Consider the following 20,265-nt stretch of genomic DNA (forward strand, 5'->3'; position numbering starts at 1 on the left):
CATTTCAATATCTTGTAGTTTGCACCCCCAGCACAAGACAAAAGCTACATAAGGCAGCGAGAATTACAAACTTAAGTTTCACAACTCTAATATTTGTTTTCATTTTCCATAAGTCTGTCATTGTATGCTGTTTAATTGGTTTTCACAGTCATGAGAAGTGAAATCTAACACTATCAGGGAGTTCATTTCTTTGTACTGGTGAATCTTGTGTACAACTGAGAAATTCATGGGTGAAGCCAGAGCAGAGTGTTCATCTTCAAATAACATCCACGATGATACAAATGCTATAGTGACATATCAGACAACAACTGTGTCAATTTAACATCTTCAAACCTTTGCAACATATCACTAACACAGGGGCAAGCTGCAATGTGGGCACCTTCACACGCACATGTTATTTGTTTGTTTGTTTGTTGATTATTTTAAATCAACTCATAAAAGTGGGTATTTACACACTCCTTTGAACCCATGTGCTTTATTTTTGTTGTCTTGTTTTAATTTGAATCATGATTGTCACCTTACTTGGCCTGTCTAAAATCAACCAAATATAAAACCCTATGGTACGTGAAGTTTGGAACAAGTTGTAACCTTAGTTCTAACAATCTACTGCCCTTGCTAAAGGAATTACATTTCTTTAAAATGCAATTTTTTCAGGTCAAAGACACTATCAACACATGTACACTTGTGAAAGGCTACGGGATACAGCAGATCATGTAAAACCAAACCTACATTGTGTTCATGAACAGTTTCTGATAAGAGATTCAGCACATACTATATTTCACAAGATTTGGGGTGAGAATAGGATATCCATACAAAAAAGTGTTTTATTAAAAAATGCATTTTTGACTTGAAAGCTACATTACACTTCTATTCAAGTATCAGTTGCAGCTTTTCAAAGAGATTAAATAGATTGGATTATAGAATGAGTTGCAAGAACAAATGTGTCTGCAGTTTTCTTAACAAAGCACAGAAATTTAATTTGTAACACAAAAAAAAATAGAAATTGAAATGTTTGGCAGTCTCATGTGTCTTTATAAGTGATCTTCACTCATTAAAATATTTCAATTTATCATTTGGCTTGTTAATTTCTTTTCAATACAATACTGGGACAGAGTCTTTTTTACATTTTCTTGAAAATATTAAAACATTACGTTGCTATACAATTTCTTCTAAACTTGCAGCTACAAAGGTTACACAGTCCACAATATTAAGGTTCATGTTACTTTGATATCTCTAGCAAATTAAACAATCTTGAAATTGCTTAACAAAACATTTTAAAATACAAAAAGTAGTATTTTCACATTTTGTTTTATTGTACTGCTTTCAGCTGGAGCCTCAGTGTTAAAAAACATTACCAAAGAGTGACACTATTACCAGAGAAACAACCAACACATGAATTTTGTCTCTGTAAATCATGCATGCAAATATAAGGTACAGCACTCAATCTTAAGTTATGAAAATGAAATGGATCTTCAAGACATACCCAAATCATGTTGGAAACCATAAGTGCTTGTATGACTTGCAATACTGAGTCACATAACAAATCATCAAGTCAAGTTTTTACTTAGAAGCAACTTTTTAAAATACTTGATTAATGTAGATTGTTGTAAAAATCGTCTATTTCCTAAATAGTGATAAACATTCAACATTATATTGAATTAGATTAGAAGAAACCAGTTACTGAGAAGATTTTCCGATCTCTTTACTTGGTTAGGCATATTTAATGTTCATGTTCACATTGTTGACATATAGATAACTAATGCAGCACTGGAGAGTAAACCACCGTGAATAAATGCACAGTAATGATACCATAAAACACTCATTCACAAAGGGACTTAGTGCCTTCATATTAAAGCTTCTGATATACTGCTCATGTAGATAACATCACACTAAAATTTCTGATAGCTTGTGATCTAAGGCACACAACTCAAGGATTCTCAGAGACACAGCCATCATACACTGCAATGTTTTTCATGGCTCTGATATCACCAAAATATACAAATACATGTTTAATAATGGCAATTGTTTTCAAACAGAAAATTATCATATCTGTCTTTATTGATCAATTGATACAAAAAGTGTTGATTTTCATTTGTTTTCACCACTTACAATACATAAAAGGCAGTTAACTCCATTGTGATTCAAAAGCATCAAATAGTGTTAAGTTCTGAGGTTCATGCATGCTGTATCTGCAAACTAAAAGGTAGATTCCCATCTATGCTTTTCCATCTTTCTAACACAGGAGTTATGATAGATAACATTGAGTTGCAAATCAGCTTTGCTTTGGTGAATGAACACAGAATGTAATACTACTGCTTCTCGAGAATAAAATGGAGGGATTATGAAATTGCTTGCCAAGTATACACTGCCAGTGATAATACATGCAAATCTTAATACTACCACTGTACTGATAGGTTCCCATTTACACTACAAGTATGTTTTTCGAAAGGTCCATACACTCAAATTCACGGACATTCAAAGATTTTGCAATTTTCATGGAGTTTTTGAGGTCCAAAATACCATTTTCCAGGTATCATATTTACGATACATCTTTATTACATACCACTTTAAATATAATTTTTACAATACTTTGAGAAAATTGCAGATGGATTATCAATTGTCTAGGGTTTTTCAATGACTCAATTTCATTTTCCAGGACTTTTCCAGGAAGCATTAATTATCCAGGACTTTCAAGGAGTGTATGGACCCTGTTTTCCACATACCAAAGACACATGGTCAGTTTTTTTCTGCGAAAGATATCTTAAATACTTACAGCAACCTTTGCAAATATGACTGTTATACAGTAATTCAATATCATGGTGTGTTTGATATAGTTTGAATCAGAATCTTTGAGTAGAAAATTCGGGTCAAATACTGCACTACTAAACTTTCAACACAATTGCAAAAATACATCTTCATCCCAAATACAAAATTAGTCCTCTTATTTTGACAAGTACAATACAGGAATAAGCAATGTATTACTCAAATAGCTTGCAATAAATTTAGTAGTGGCAGAGTTGAATTGAAAAATTTGAAATGAAATTTCATGACTTGCGATTTGATTTGACTGTTTTCTGGCTATGGACAGAATAGTGGTAGTAAAGTTCAGATCTTTTTGATATTATATCTTTGTCCATAAAAAAATTACACAAAGTCTCCAACACTTTAATCAAAAAGTGACCAAAAGACAATACTTGGAACCTTTTGACACATAGTAACGGTGGATGACAGTGTCTTGATTTGGTTAAGAATTGTGACAGAGTGACTTAGTGACTAGAAGATCATTTAGTAGATGGTATGGGCTTTGAAAATATTGTTTTACAGATTTTGACTTGAATTGAAATCTGATACAAGTTGAACCTTCAGGTGTTGAGGTAGCATATGATGCTACAATTTGGTATGCCCAATCATTTGAAACAAGAATTCATGCTGAATGGAGGATTTCAATGTACAAATTTTGCCAAGACCTTGTACTCTAAGGCAGTTGATCTTATTATTGATGTCAGGCAGTCATCTTAGATAACACAGCATGTATATATATATATATATATATATATATATATATATATATATATATATATATATATATATATATATATATATATATATATATATATATATATATATATATATATATATATATATATATATATATATATATATATATATATATGGACCTTGCCTTGTTTTGTTGTGATGTACTGTTGATCAAGCATTCTATCTGAGTAAGGCCTAAATCTACATTTGGAATCGATGGTCGTATATTCAAAGCCTTCATGAGTCCTATGCTTTTTGATCGAGAAGTATGAAGCATTGTTTAATGTGCTGAGTCTGCTTAAGGATACTTAAGGATACTTGGCCTGTGGGAATGGATTTGGAAATAGGATTTCAAAATAAAGTCATATGTATACGGAAATCTTAATATGCTATTCTTGTATAAAAGTTTGCCTGGGTTTGGCTCTGGACATGCACAATTTGAAAGAAGGCGATCTGGTATATGGCTGATGAAATATTACTTTATGGTTATGTACAAGATGTCTTCATGCAGTATGTGACAGATATTCATTTGTCTATCATTGAGAAACTATGCCAGACAAAGACAGACAGTAGCCTATCTATAAGTCCTTATTCAATATTTCATCTGGCAGGGACTATTATACAAAGTAATTCCTTTATTTTTGTTGAACGATATCTGTATTTAATGTACATTGCCTGACAGCACATTTATTCCAATATTCACATTATTTAAAATATTTGTTCATTTTCACTTTTTTAGGCAGCATGGAAAAACTCTTTTGTTATAATAATCTACTTAAAATCACTGATTCTGTAAAATATTTGTATTTGCTGTGGGTGTCTATTATTCACAAGTTGTTGTTCACAAAGGCAAGAGAAGACAACAATTGATTCTGCCCCATTGCAAGAAAGAGGACCTACTTTCACAGACTTTGTCAATGCACAAAGCTAGACCACACATTACATTTCTACATCACTGATGTCAGTGCAAACAGAAGACAACATCTAGGGTAATGTTAATAGACAGCATGCATGTCATATACATCAATACTCAATTAACAGCAATGCATATCACTTTATGGTGAGTTCAGCACAAGAAATTTAAAACCAATGTTTGCACTTTTTAATGTCATCCTTTCTCACCACACATGGTATGTCTTACTAGCTGACGTACAGAAAGCCTGCATAATAAACTGAATGTTATTTCACTGTGATACACATTAAAATACTGCATCGCGGTACCATAAATTTTGAAGTTATCACTATGATGTAAGGTTTACAGCTGTCAATAAGGTGTTTGCTGAACAACCCCAGGATATATCTAAGTAGAACCGAAAGAAGTTATGCTGCAGTGATTTACTTGTATCTGAAAAGACAAACTCCATGAAATTTGCTGTTTGAATCCCTGTTTATATGTTCAAACTATCCAGTCATTTGTACAGTATATATGGATAAAAAGTCATCTAGTGACTATCATGACTTTCTAACAGCAACACAGATTTGAATTTGTTTCTTTAATGGAAGGTCTAAGCTGAGATATACATTGAGTCAATAGTCGAAAGTAATAGAATATTGATCCTGAACTTGAATCATTTGGAATCTTTGTTGAGATCTTTTTCTCTTTGTCTCATAGCATCCTGCAGACCAATAGTTCGCTCCATGTCAAGACTTGTATATTCAGTTTCAGGAGAGGGCGGTGCACGTGCAGGTCTAGGTGGAGCTGGGTCACTGGGCTCCTCCAGATCAAGATCAATATATTGTACCTCTCCAGTTTTCTTGACAGGTTCCTTTTTGGTTGTATTTTTCCTGGCAGCTGGCGGTGGTGGTGGGGGTGATAGTGGCATAGGTTTCAGGTCTTCAGAATTCTATTGAGACATTATATGTGACATTATGTAAGGTAACGAGTTATTCTATTTTGATTAATATCTATCGATCAATTAATCATAAATATTGATCTAACATCAATATCAATAATAAACTTCAAGAGATGTGGCAAAGTTAGTGTGGATTTTATGCCTTCGCTAACAAATGAGTCTATAACTTATCCTTGTAGTTGTTAAAAATGAATGCATGTCAAATTTCAAATGGTAAGGAATTCCAAAGTTGTCATGCCGCAGATGAGAAAACCTGTCCTCCATGTTTTCAGTCTATACTGAGATATGCACAACTGATTCTTGGATTCAGAGTGCAATACATGACCAGGTTTGAAGGGCTTTAGCAAATCTTGAATAAAGACTGGAACTTGGCCATTGCAGGCCCTGAAAGTCAGCTGTAGGATTTTGATGTAAAGTCTATGTTGAACTGGTAGCCACTAGAGATGCTAAGGGAATGGATTTTGATCAAATAAAGACAACATCTGTTTTGGCATCATAAATAATTGTATGTTATTCTATGCCGTATCATGACCTGGATTACAAATACTTTACTTTGTAAACTGAAAATCATTTGCAGAAAATCTATATCAAACATATGATACTTGCTGGAAGTAGAATAGATGATGGTTGTGACACATTTATGTCAAAAAACAAAACCAATACACAATAGACAGTCACTTCAGATTATAAAACTCACTTGACACAATGGCAATAATGGTAAGTGATAACATTTTCGAAATTTGAATGACAATGGAAAATATAAATTCTTCTTTTTTGAGCTGCTGACACCAATAATAATAATAATTGAGATGATGATCAATTAGCTACCTGATATATTCTTGGATCATGTTTCATGTATAATTCTCCATGATCTTGTCCAGTTTTGAATTTGGGCTGTGTAGCTTCATAAAGATCTCTCTGACTGGGTATTGTACCATCACCACCATCTGATGAACTACTGCTACTCTCTAATGTATCACTGCGATCACGATCATCACCATCATCAGCTGATATTCTGCAGAGTTGCAATAACAATCAGTCAATTAGAGCTGCAAGTGTCACCATATTTACAAGTGTAAGTTTCTGAACTCCTGTGTTAGTTCTGTTAGTGCAACATACACCATGCTTGTGAAGACGATGGTGAGCCAGGACATGAGGTGTTACTTTTATGGTATGTGAGAAGAAAGGATTAATGGTTAGAGAGAGAGCAGAAAGACGGTGAAAATGATAAAATGCACACTGTGTACTTACGCACAGCCTGCCCCATGATGATGTCCTGTGGAGTCTACAGAGAAAACAGACAAAGACAGTACTTACAGAAAACCAGCTTTTCCAAAACTTCTTGTTCTTGGAGACTCTACTGGTGTGCCAACTACAGGGAACACATCATCTCTGGTAGCATAGAAATTCCCAGAAGTAGCAGAGAGCGGTGGCATCACTGTCAGGTGGGAGAACATTGGCAATTGTGCATTTATATACTCCTGATTCCAAAATCTAACCGTAAACTATGGCCATAGTGGCAGCTTCTCATACATGTATAAAGCCTCTATAGATCATATGTTTTATGCCATGGCACGTTGCCTACTATTAAATAAAGAAGCCTACATTCAATTATTTTTTTACAACTTCAGCTCTAGCATAAGCATTGGAAAGTTAAATAGCAAGAATTTAGATTTGTTAACTTGATAAAAATATGAGCACTGTATTAACCAGTTTTTACAAAAAAGCCCTACACTACACACTATACACATGTCCAGGGATACCAGATATGAAGTGAATTAGCTATTGAATTTTCACAGGATAGTGTATGCCATCTGTAACTGCTGAATTGGTATTGATATTCAATTTGCCAACACTTTTGATAACAAAGATTATTAACACAGCCTACACATACAGGCGGTTGTTGAGAGTACTGGTGTAAAATAGAAAGTAATCAATATCTAATGTAGGTTTACATAGGCTGTTTACTATCATGTCTGTCGTAGGCTGTTCACTATCATGTCTTTCTAATAATATGTTTTCTTTACAGAACTTGAGATTTCTCCAAGAATTGCTGCTAAAAACATGCGAAAATAATATTTTAAAGCCTAGCGTTGTTCTTGAAACATAATCTTGCATAGGTGAAGATAAGTGGATATAAACTGTAGGGTATGAACTAAAATGATTCTACCTAGTAATCTATCCCTAAATCTAACCATAACAAGTAACTACAGGTCATTCCTGATTAATCTGTTATGTTGACTGGGTCCACAAATCTTCACTCTTGCCCACTTCTCTAAAAGCTGGCACACAAAAATTACTACTGTAGTTTTCTAAATATGTCTTCATTACACAAAGACGATCTACCAATCACCAACCAGTTGCACCACTGTTGTAACAATATCAGTTCAATCTAATAAGTCGGTTTTGAAATGTTCATGCTTTTTTCATGAAAATTTCTTAATTTCACACTGATGAATTTATAATATACTATCTGGGAATAAGTGGTGAAGACACAAGGAGTACTAGAATAGATTTGCTAATCATGATGATGAAATTACAAAACATGGGAACAAATTAAGATTTGAAACCACAAAGACAGAATGAAGAGACTGGGACACTAAGTTTACCCAACTCTAAAAGAGTCTACATCAGCCTATAGTTTACATCAGTGACATCTACAGTTGTACATTGTAAGGCAATGAATCACAGTAATATGACAGCTGTGTATCTTTCACTCTATTGTTTTCGCATGTGTTAAAATGTACATTACCCAGTGGTGTTTTAGCCTAGAATACACTGTGTGATAAAATGAAATTCATCCTAATGGAGACTGAACAGAAGCACAAATCAAAATCAAAACATTTTTTTTATTTAAAGATGTCTTAGAATTACTGTGTGAAAAATCAAGTAACTTTGAGAGTCTGAAAAGTTATTTTGTCACAGTGATCATAAAGTGACTGTGACAGCATTGGTAAACTAGCAATATATACATTATATTTGTTTATGGTTTTCCAGGTGTCAGTATAAATGATTTTGAATATGAAAAAGGGTCCAAGACACCCTGCTGTGCAGTATACTACTATCTGCTGTATCTAATCTGCTGCTAGGTAGTGGGCAGAAATGCTTAAATCAGCCTGATCTTAGGCAATATCTTTAACTCTCCGAGTTTTGCTGGTCATTTGAACATTTTGGTCAGGATTATTTGGTAAATACCTCCAATAAAATGATTTCAGTGGCCATTCAGACATACATAAGATGTATTTCATGAACTCTTTAAATAGTCAATGTCGGCCAATTCTATCCAATCACCTGGCAGTTGATCTGATATATCTATTTGATCAAGCCAGACTGACTATACAGACATCGAAAGATGTATGTTCTAACTGTTCTTTAGAAAAATTGAAAACTGCAATGGAAGAGGGCAAGGAGGCTTTAGTACTGAGTAAGGATTTCACAGAAACTCTATGATATTACTGACAACTTATCACTGATCATAAACTTGACACAGATTCCATGTTTGTGATGAAATGAACATACATGTACTGTACACATGATACATACCTCTTGGCAGATCTCCTGTTGACTGGTATTTTCTAGGTTTTAGACTCCTGTTGACGGGTGGTGGTGCCCGAGGTTGTTGTGATCTTCTACTGCTTTCTTTCAGCTGAGATGCAGGAGGTGGTACTGGATGGCTCAAAGTACTCCCCATTTTTGTATAATGAGTATCCTCTTCAATGTTAGTTGCCATGGGTACATAGGTATCCAATGTTTCTACCACTTCAGTTGAATATCCACCCTTCATTTCAACGTAGCCAGGCCTTTGGATGAATAGATTTTGATACTCTCCAGCTGGTCCAACTGATTGTGGTGGAGGTATTTTGGTGTCCAAATAGCCCTTGTCATTGGAATTGTTGACAGCAGGGTTGCTTCGTAATGGTGGCACATCATAGTCATCTTCATTAGCACTGCTTTCTGCAGATGTACCACTTTGAGTTTGCAGTAAACCCAGCTTATGAGTCAGCTCTTCCTCTGGTACTCCTTGTTTGACAGTCGACTCACTCAGGCGGAATCTATCATCAAAGCTTGGAGGTGGTGTACTTGGCATGTTTGGACTATGTGACATATCATTAAGCAGTGCTGGTGGTTTTGGTGGCCTGGGTGGCGGTGCTGGAATATCCATAGGTGCATTCAATGTTTTAGGAGAGTTTTGTAGTGGACGAGGTGGTGGTACAATATCATAATTACTTTGCTGGGCTGTTTGTTCTACCAGGTAAACATATTCATCATCCACCTCTGGTTTAGATTTTGGTGGCCGTGGGGGCGTTGGTGGTGGAACTTCATCATCAATAAAAACTGTACCATTTTGGTTTGGAGTCTCATCTGATTGCATGGTCCCTTGGTTTTTCAAAGAAATCTTTGTGAATTCCTTGGCAAGTGCATCAGTTGATGTGGAGAGTTTAGTGGTTGACTCCAGCAGCTTTGGCCCTGGTTGATGGGATGGTGGTACATCATACAGAGATGGGCTTTCTCTACCATGAGATGGTGGAACATCATAAATGTCATCAGCATGGGATGGAGGAATATCGTAAATTGCATTACCATCACTAATATCATTACCAGGAACAAACTGTAAAGGATTTGATGGCCGTGGTGGGGGCACTATGTCATAAGTATCACTGGGTGTCAGTGAGCTTGATAAAGCCTCTGAGCCAGGTGAAGCATTTACATTACTGTTCACTTTTGATATCTGTCGTTCAAAGTTCTTGCTAAGAATATCAGTATCCTCATTGTTTTCAAGCTTGGGTTTTGGAGGGGGTACAAATTTATAAATGCCATCAGAATCATCAATTGGTGCTAAGCCAGCACTGTGAATAGGAGGAACATCGTACGTATCATCAGCAACAATAGGAGGAGGTGGATGGTCATAGGAACTTTTCACTGGGGGAGGTGGTGGGGGACTTTCAGGTATGCTACTTGTGCTGATTTGTCTCTCAGCTAGACGAGGAGGAGGAGCTTGTTGATACTGATTTTCAGTGCTAGTGTTTTCCTCCGCAATGTCGGAGCATAGTCCTGTCATACAGTCATTCAAGTGAATGTAACTTTCACCAGGGTCTGGCGTTGGTAAGGGGCTGACAGCTTTTGACGGTGATCGCTTTGTAAAGTCACTGGTTGGTGTTTGACCAGCTGATTGGTGAGAAGAACTCGTATTTGTCGCAGTAGCACTTCCAGGTATTGAAATTGGCTCTGATGGTCTGTTGTTGGTATTTCCTGTAATGAAAAACAAATCAAAAGTACTATGAGTACTAATATTAATTGGATCAACAGGCATTCTTGGTAATATGCTCACCACATTTAACCCTTTCCCTGCCAGACAGTATCACTTCCCCATCAGTCAACTCAGTGAATAGCGGTATTGAGCCAAAACGATACATATTTCCAACCCAATTGGCTTGGTCAGTTCCAACAGCTTTAGTCCATAAAAATCATGTTTACAGTGTCTGTGATTTCAAGGGCTTTCAAATGTTCAATTTTTTATTAAAATGAACCAAATGGGACACATTGTTCCTTGCCAGTTTTAACAAACTTGACCTGCTGGTGAAATATGAACTTGGTAGGAAAAGGGTTAATGGTAAAACTTTAGACAATAATGGTCAGTATATCAGATCAATAAGCATTCTGGGTAATATGCTCACCACATTTGATGGTAAAACTTTAGATAACAATGGCCAGTATAGGTATGTACCTGGTACAGTCAAACATCACAACATAGGCAATATCAACAGCCATTGTCTATGTGACATTATAATTTGGGGTCATCAATTATTCTTATTTCTAAAACTCCTTGGTCTCCGACTACTGCACTGCAAGTATTAAATTTTATGCCTACAGTTCTTCAGTTTACACATATCAAGCTGATTCATGCTCATTTCAAAATGAATTACAGTTGTTTGTTGACAGTTTTCAACAAATTTCAAACTGTTTACTGAGAGAACACTGACCTCAAAGTTTTCTTGAACCAATTTGTTAATAGTAATAAAGATTTGACCAAGATACATGACACTATAAAACAGTTAACGTTTATAGTTAGGGCGTATAAGTACATGAATTAATTGTTAATTTGAAGTGGTACACTGTCATGGTCTCTATATACAGGGAAAATATGACACATATTTGACAATTCAACATAGCATTACAAACGTACATCAATAATGCATTGAGATGACTGTCCTGTCAGCTATCAGACAATATAGTCACTGACTGAACATGAATACTGCTGGGCAAATCAAAAGAGATGGATTGATTTCATGGGTGACTCTATATGACTCACACACAACAGATCAATGGAAGGCATCAGATTTCTCTTTATTGATAATTACCCTATCAATATGCTGGCTAGGCACAACACTGGTTTGTTATTGTGTGATTTCAGAACAGAAATTGGATAATTGGTACTGCGAATTAATTAAATAATTTATCCCTAATTATCGTTCATTTTCTGTTTAACAATTGATAATATCCCTGATGCATTGTTATTTACTGCTTTTATCATTTCCATTCTGTTTAATCATGGCGTCATGATTGATGAATAAGATGGGTTTCAAATCATGTTCTATTCAATGACATCATATCATAAGTTATCAGGCATTCACCTAGAATTCTGACTCACTATCTGTATCCTGTTGCCTATTTCCACCTAAGTGTTTATGACCTTACAAGTTCTATTTTGGTGAGCTTAGCGATTACTGCCCACTGTTTTTCTGATGTCATTGTTCGGAATAGAAATAATTCTGTAAGAACAGAAAATAAAGAACATAACAAGTGGATTGAGTGATTGGTAGAACACTGTAAATCTAACAACTACCACAGAAACTGCAATAAAAAATATGTAAAATGGATGGTGAGTTAATGGGTTCCATTGTTCAGTGCCACTTACAGAATACATGGTCTCCTGACACATTGATGTTATTGGGAAGGTATTCATAAATTTGGCCAACTTAAGTTTTCTACAGTTATCAAAATACATGTACATGATGTGTATATGACACTTATTTTTTTCACGGGGAATTAAGTAGAAAGTGTTACATGTACTTGCATATTGTATCATTAAAATACCATCAGTGGATTATTTGCATAATTTACAACTATTACAAAATTACCCTGAAATTTACGACAAGACTTGCACTTATACAAGGTACTTCCAAAAGTCTTGTGAGGGAAATCGTACGTACATTGTATTTGTCTTGGAATGTCAAACTACATGTCCTTGCAAGCAAGATATGTAAATAATGGCTCTGACTAGACTGCCTATTAGCAACCACACTGGACTATACACCACTGTACAAAACAACTTGACTCATTACATGTATGCTACAGCACATGTACATGTATATATACCGGTACATGTGTTCATCTATGGATTGTGTAATGGTTTTACATGTATATTAGATCACATACAAAGTGATCATTTGTTGCAATCAGTCCTATAAACTTTATCCTGCCAAGTTCCATAGTTCATATTTCACCATCATGTAAAGTAGAATAAAACCAATGAGGAATAATATGTCAAATATGTTGCATTTTCACCAAGACTTGATCTGATCCAGACTCTAAAAACATACTGTAAATATGATTTTTTATCAATAATATACCATGCTATGTTGGTGAAAATACGTGTAGGTTTTGGCTCAATACCGATTTTTACTTCCTTGACTTGACATATGGGAATGTGACAGGCCTGGCTGGATAAGGGGTGTGGTCACAGTACAAAATAATCCAATACGAATAAATGTGTGGTCACTAACTCTATCAATGATATTATAAATATACGGAAACATATTTCTGTCCAACTCTTCATGCGAGCTGAAATAAATGATTCGAGTCTGAATAACAATTGATTTGGAAACATCCACACTTGGAAAACATCCACACTTGGACTCATCCCAAGGCTGTGGCATGTAAGCAGTCTGTTATAACACACTTACAGACTGTTTGCGGTATATACATGTAGCTAAACAAGTACATGTATGTAAGTAACATTCTTCCTAGGTTAGAAAGACTTGCAAGGCAGTTAACTTTACAACTACAAAAGTAAGACTGATGAGGAGCTGATGAAATATTGTTTCCATACTGTGCAACACACGTGACGTGTTCTGAGTTTGTACATGAATATGATAAAGTTCTTATCAAATTTATAATAATGTACACCATAGTGCTCAACTTGAGTATGTTGTCATTTATACCACTAGGTCAGGTATATATATTAGTATGCCGAGATGATGAAGGATAAATATATATGTATTTTGCTTCTTATTGTTGAACATGTCATTAAAAAAACCCATCATATATTAATAAATCTGAAAGTTAAACAAGGTAAGGAATAGTTTCCAGTTTATATTGAAGTCAGTCAGTTACATGGTGATTCGGGTTTGAAGTATAACAAATCCACAATAGACCAATACCTGGCTACATAGTACATATACATGTATGGCATAGCTTCTCAAACTGATTGTAAATCACTGTAACTAATTCTAGTGATAAAATTGGTGCATTTTATGATGTACATGTACTGTAATGTACTGTACTGAACAATGCTGTGCCAACTGTGTTTTCAACTATTCCAGCAGCCATAACAACTCCCATCCTTGTAAGCTATGGCTTTAATTAATGATATATAAGTGCTATGATACATACACAAATAATTATTAATAGTTAGAAAATCCATGGTTGGATATAGCACATGTACATGCAGAGCCTAAATTTGTAGGCTGACTTTTTGTGAATGAGGGAAATTTAAAAGGTTTATTATATTTGATCTTTTGTAACTACTTCTTGCCCCGCAGCCGTGAAAACCAAAATTGTGCATTTTACATAATTTTTCTCAGCCTGTGAATCTGAACAAGCGTTAAAAAGGCCCTGCACACAGTCCCTCCCTCACATGACGGAGGGACTGTGCCCTGCACAATGCATATTATCCTAAAGGCACCTTTGCATGTTTGAGTAGTATGTCAGTGGATTATTGGAAGCAAATTCCATAGGTCAAGGTTGAGTTCTTGCTAATCACCCCTCCTGAGAGGGGGTCATACATGCAAACATATGTAAATTAGCACAGAGTCATGTAAGTGTGAGAACACATATTGTATACATGTATCACACACTGTAGGCTATATGTAGAGTGCATACTTTGAAGCCATGACATGATTGTAATAATATGCAGACATGGGCTAGAAATGATTTGGCAGACATTTAATAATGTCAGGGACACTGCAGTTTACTCATGATATACCATACACATGCAGGTTATGCATGTACATGACTACGGTACATACCATTAATGTATAATATGTGTACTATGTATGTCATAATTTGAATATTGTAATAAACTGATAATATTACTGAAATAGATAAAAAGTATCCATATTGCCATATTGAAATAAGCTGGTTGTACATGATTGGACACATGCCAAAGCACTATACAGCTTTGAAAATTCTGATGTTACAAATCTGTTTCTGCCAATTTTGGCTTCATACACTGTAAAATGTGTTGACTGTGACTTTGGAATATACACTCAGTAAACCATGAGTGGGAAGCTGACTGCGGTTTGGATCCACTCGATGTACAAGCCAGTTTACAATTTGAACTTTTGACATTTAAATCGTTAATTTCGGTGGCAGGCAATGTGGGCGGATGGTAATGTCTAGCCAAGACTGCAATGTTCATAAGTAAAAGGCATTTTTAATTCAACCTATTCTTCATGAAAGTACATGTACAATCTACCATTTATATTATAAAAACAATAATTGTGGATATATAGTCTGTGTGTCACACTTCCCAACATGGCTAAAATTTCCTGTCCATGTAATGTAGCGATACTAATATCAGGTTCAGAATATGGATATTATTGTAAAGCTGGGGCAGACACCTTCTGGAAAGCAAACAGGGTTTTCACATGACCTTATTTCAAGGACACACAGATCCTATGACCTGTGTTACCAGATACAGACAGAGTCAGGGAGTATGGCTGAGAATCTATCAATGGTATATCTGATTTCCTAACACTCTTTGCACTGCAAGTTGTAACGTAAAGAAAAATCTAACTGTTGGACTTGTCTCTATAAATATAACATGACAATATGAAATTTATATCTATTAAGTATGTGTACATGTACATGTGTACACCGTGGAACATATGTTGACAATTTTCCAAGTCTTTCATTATGGTTAGGTTACTGTACATATACGTAAAGCACAAAATATTGGTTCCTACATATTGCTATGCACAGTAAAAATATAAAGTTAACTATGCAGCATACCATTTTTAGCAAACCTTTCCATCTTCTTGGCATTTGGTGGTGTTTTCCTAACTAAAGCCAGCCAACTTTGTAATAGACGCAGCTTCTTTTATCTCATGAACAAAAATAACTCTACAGCTGGTTAAACATTTACAGCAATAGACTATGTACACACAATGCAACAGCTATGAAATATGGGATGTGATGAATCATTTCATTTCATTGAGATTTAATTTATTGGTACACAGTTCATATCATAACAACATTTATACATTTTAACATTAATTTGTGCAGGTAAACTTTGGAATTTCAGTGGTTCATAATATGACAAACTTTAGCCTACATTCAATTCTGAACCTTAACCTGTAGTATGTTGTTACAAGTAAATGTTTATAGGAGACAAGAGGTAAAATGACTCTTGGTGTAATCTTATACATTTGTAAACACTATGAAGATAGAACTGTATAAGTAAAGGGGTGTATCTGCTATAGTGTTTGAGGATATTTGTCCCAAAACTTCACTTTTGCAAAACTAACCTAAAGTGAAATTATTCCTAGAAGCTACATTGTAACAAATTACAATTCAAAACCAACAGAATAAGTTTTGAAAGAACAAAAGGATAATGAAAAACAATGCCAAATAAAAAATGCTTATGCAAATTTGTTCACTCAATTAATAAATTAGAACGAAACCATTCCTAGGAAAATATATATCACTTTGTAAGCTGTCAGATGCTAGATATTAGAAAAAACATTTTACCTCAAAAATGAGATTTCCATACAAAAATTACATACACAAATATCGAGATCACTTGTACAATCTTAGTGTGATTATCCCTTGGAAATAGCTATCCTACGGAATGAGCAGTGTCAAAGATATTCTTTGACAAAAATGGACAAAGATTCTCTAAATCTGACATTGCAAATTATTTACAAATTTCCTCAAATCTCAATAGGCCTATCTGAGGAAGCTACATGGTGAAATTTGAAAGCTATCTACAACCAGTGGCATCAGAGAAGTAAATGCTTTAAATATAGTTGGTTTTTACACAGTTTTTTGTTAAACTTGTAGATTTGGGGATGGACCATTACATGTAGGTCTAGGGTGGGGGATGGTGGCCAAAAACAGAAAAAAGTTTCAAGGCAAAAAATTAGGAAAAAACTTCAGACTACTTTGCAAAAAAAAAATAACATCAGAACATAAGAAAAATAGTGACAAATATCAGTTTACTCCCATATTGTTATTAAAACAAGCCAACAGTTGTATGAAACATGGACATACATACAGACAGACTGACATACACAGACTGGCATAGAGTGATGACATTGGCCCCAAAGTGTGCCTTGGCCCATGGAGAGTGATAAAGATATAACAAACAGCTGAATGTAATGATAAAATAGTTAAATATAGGCCTACAGGCACTGAGGGGTTACAGCACTTTGATTAGTTTCTTTTCCTTTTCTACGTCTGTGATAATTTTTAAGACAATAAATCTGCAAGGCAGTTTATGTATTGACAAATATGTTATCTTTTACAAGCACACAGCAAACTGTTCTTGATTTTTCATTTACAATATTTGACATAGACTGAAATACATAACATGCATTCAATGTTTACACTTTGCTCATACACCAGATACATGGAGAAATTTCAACATACAATCATTAACTCAGAAACTCTACAGGGAAAAGTAAACATTGTTTTCTTCCAGTACAACTGGTGCATCCACATTTGGAACAACTTACAAAGTTAACCAATTACACAAGGATGATGACACAAGAGATAAAGTTAAGAAATTTAACTGTGGTGAACTTGACTATTCCTTTCAAATCCTTTAATACGTAACTTGACATCTTAAACTAAAATACACTGCATCATTAATTACACGCAAAAATACATCAGGGGTGGACCATTTGATAAAGAATGGGTGTCTGGAAGATTGATCAGGTACATTATCTTTTTTATCAGATGCATTGTACATTCTTTTTTTTTCCCACTCTGCCACCTTTTCTTTTTGTCAAACCTTTTCTGGCTGATATTTTTATTGACATTTGTTTGGACTCTTTTTCAAAATCTGCCAGGAACCTCCACCCCCACCCTTCCCCTCCCTAACTATTAAACATTGAAAAACAATTTGAATATATTTGTTGGAAACCAAACCTGCTAAAATCACCTCAGCTATGTTTTCTAATGATGTTTTTACAGCATTTCAACACCAAATACAGTTTACAATATCAAATGCTTACTAAATCACCAGATTATATCCTCTCAGTTCCAGTAGGTATAAAATTACCAAAAACTATTTTACAAATACAAAATGAAAGATATCCCTGTAAAATTGACAGTATCGCAAAGTTGCCCCAAAAATTCAAAATTCCGGATATCAACCTAATTTCAATATATCATACGAACATTAAGCTGTTTACTGAATATCAAAGCAATCAGACTGGTAAATTTTGAGAAACAAATTTTTTGACCAAAAATGAGAAAAATTGCCCCAAAATACAAAATTGCAGATTTCATCCTGATTTCAATATATCTTAATATTGACATAAACCCTAGGAACCTGTACACTAAATATCAAAGCTACCAGATCAGTAGTTTTAGGAGAATATTTTTGACCAGAATAGGCAAAAATTGCCCAAAAAATAAAAAAAATTGCCAGTTTCAACATAACTTTAATACATTATATCGAGATTAATCTTAGGTACCTGTATATCAAATATCAAAGCTATCAGATCAGCAGTTTTTGGATAAAAAATTTTTTATTAAAAATTGGGAAAATTGCCCCAAAATTACAAATATGATAATATCATTACAACCTGTACAAGCATGACGGAGGTCATCCTTGGGAACATGAATAATAACTTTCAGAGCAATCAGACGAGCGATTTCATAATTTAGAATACCTAAAGGAATCTGCATACTAAGTTTCAACCACATCTGACCAATGCTTACTGAGTTTTAGCCATTTGCAGGATTTTTCCTTTTTTTCCCTTATTTGCATATTTTTGGCACGGACATTTTCATTTGAACAAATTCACATCTCCACCCCTAGGTGCATCTGTACACCAAATACTAAGACAGTAGGTGCTGCGGTTTAGGAGTTTTTGACGTGGAGGGGCATACATACATACATACATACAGATGCCATTTTGCCACCTTATAAGAATGCCTCTCATTTGCATATATGAGTCTTTCCACAGTAAAGCGCAACATTTGACATTCCCAATTTTGGAGCTCTAGCTTTTTCAATGATAACAGCATTCACACAGAATGATATTATTTTTAGTAAGTACTACATATGAACATATATAAAAATAATATTAAAGCTGTATGTCCAGCTCAACAAAAATTATAGATTTTATCTTTGTAAATATGGCCTCTATTTGCTCACCATTTTGTGACATTTTGTACCCCTGTAACATTAGGAAGGGATATTTACAATATTTATACCATTTGAATTGATTTCAAATGCAAAGTAGTAATGTATTATAAGCAATTACGAACTAAATTTATTCTTAGAAAAAAAGCACTAGGGAAAGGGCCAAATATTATGCCCAAAAATATTGCTAACGCGTGTAACAATGTCTGTCCAACTCTATGCGAATTGATAATATGAGAACAATAAATATAGTGAAGGCTGTAAGCTGCAACAAACCACTCATACATTTGACTAACAATGAAATCTTCCACTATGTAACATTCTTTATTCTGTCTTTATTGAAGCTTGGGTTCTCTTGCAGTTAAAATATTTCTGGAAGGCGTGTGTCCACATGTTACACGTGTTAACTCATTTCCAAAATCAAGATTTAAAAAATATTCTTTTGGTATACATTGCTGAAATTTTGTCATTTGAGGGTGCCCTAAAGTTCATGTTTTATGGCGCAATTGAATATAAACCGATGGCCACCATTACAGAGAGCACCTGAATGGCAGGATGTGTGTCCTCTTTGTTACACGCGTTACCGGTGTTACACGCGTGGAAGTAATTGTAGTTTAATTAAATACTGGATAGAATAATGTTAATTTGTTTTTTAGTGTGACAATTCTATCTGTATCAGAAAGTTACTGAAAGCTTTCTTTACAACTATTGATGCACCTTCGATGCCCATATCGTTTATGAACGAATTGGACAGAACTAACGAAGTCTGTCCAATGTTACATACGTTATCCCATAGACAATACAGGGGTCTTCCCTCTGTTGTCTATATGGTTATCCACAGAGCCAATTTATAACAATTCACATCATAATTCTGAGGTATTTACCTTCGTCATGACATATACATATATAAATCAATCAAGTACATTTATTCAGAATGGAACACACACAATTTGTGTATAAAGCGAATCCAGTGTCTGTATATGTTACATACGTTGCCAGTTGCCATAACGTTGCATCAGATACCCTCCTCTTCTGATAATATTAAGATTAAAACATCTTCTGAAGTGTGTTTCTAGTTCTTGTAGACTAATGGGTTTCTTTCAAACTTGGCACAGGGATGATAATGGGATACATGTGATCAAATACAATACAATGTCATGTCTGTCCATGTTACACGCGTTACTGTTGCCGCGACAATTTGCCCTCCTTCTTAAACAA

At 34.8% G+C, this 20,265-nt stretch overlaps 1 protein-coding gene across 5 annotated transcripts in view; it reads right to left on the bottom strand.

The window, feature by feature from the left end:
* Positions 1-3,794: 3,794 nt before the first annotated feature.
* Positions 3,795-20,265, bottom strand: part of LOC139130697 (GRB2-associated-binding protein 1-like) — a 32,742-nt gene continuing 16,271 nt past the window's right edge. Inside the window, exons 1-5 of one of the 5 annotated variants that reach the window (XM_070696451.1) lie at positions 15,684-15,771; positions 8,934-10,640; positions 6,708-6,828; positions 6,219-6,405; positions 4,184-5,381 (exon numbers count right to left, since the gene is read on the bottom strand). In XM_070696451.1, coding sequence (XP_070552552.1) covers positions 5,106-5,381; positions 6,219-6,405; positions 6,708-6,828; positions 8,934-10,640; positions 15,684-15,705 — 2,313 coding nt within the window. In that variant the 5' untranslated portion in view covers positions 15,706-15,771 and the 3' untranslated portion in view covers positions 4,184-5,105. Of the gene's footprint in view, positions 5,382-6,218; positions 6,406-6,641; positions 6,676-6,707; positions 6,829-8,933; positions 10,641-15,683; positions 15,772-20,265 lie in introns of those variants that run through there. The other 4 variants (XM_070696449.1, XM_070696448.1, XM_070696450.1 and 1 more) reach the window with 4 other exon arrangements.

The sequence above is a fragment of the Ptychodera flava genome, chromosome 4 (genome assembly GCF_041260155.1).
Source record: "Ptychodera flava strain L36383 chromosome 4, AS_Pfla_20210202, whole genome shotgun sequence".
NCBI classification, from domain to species: Eukaryota; Metazoa; Hemichordata; class Enteropneusta; family Ptychoderidae; genus Ptychodera; species Ptychodera flava.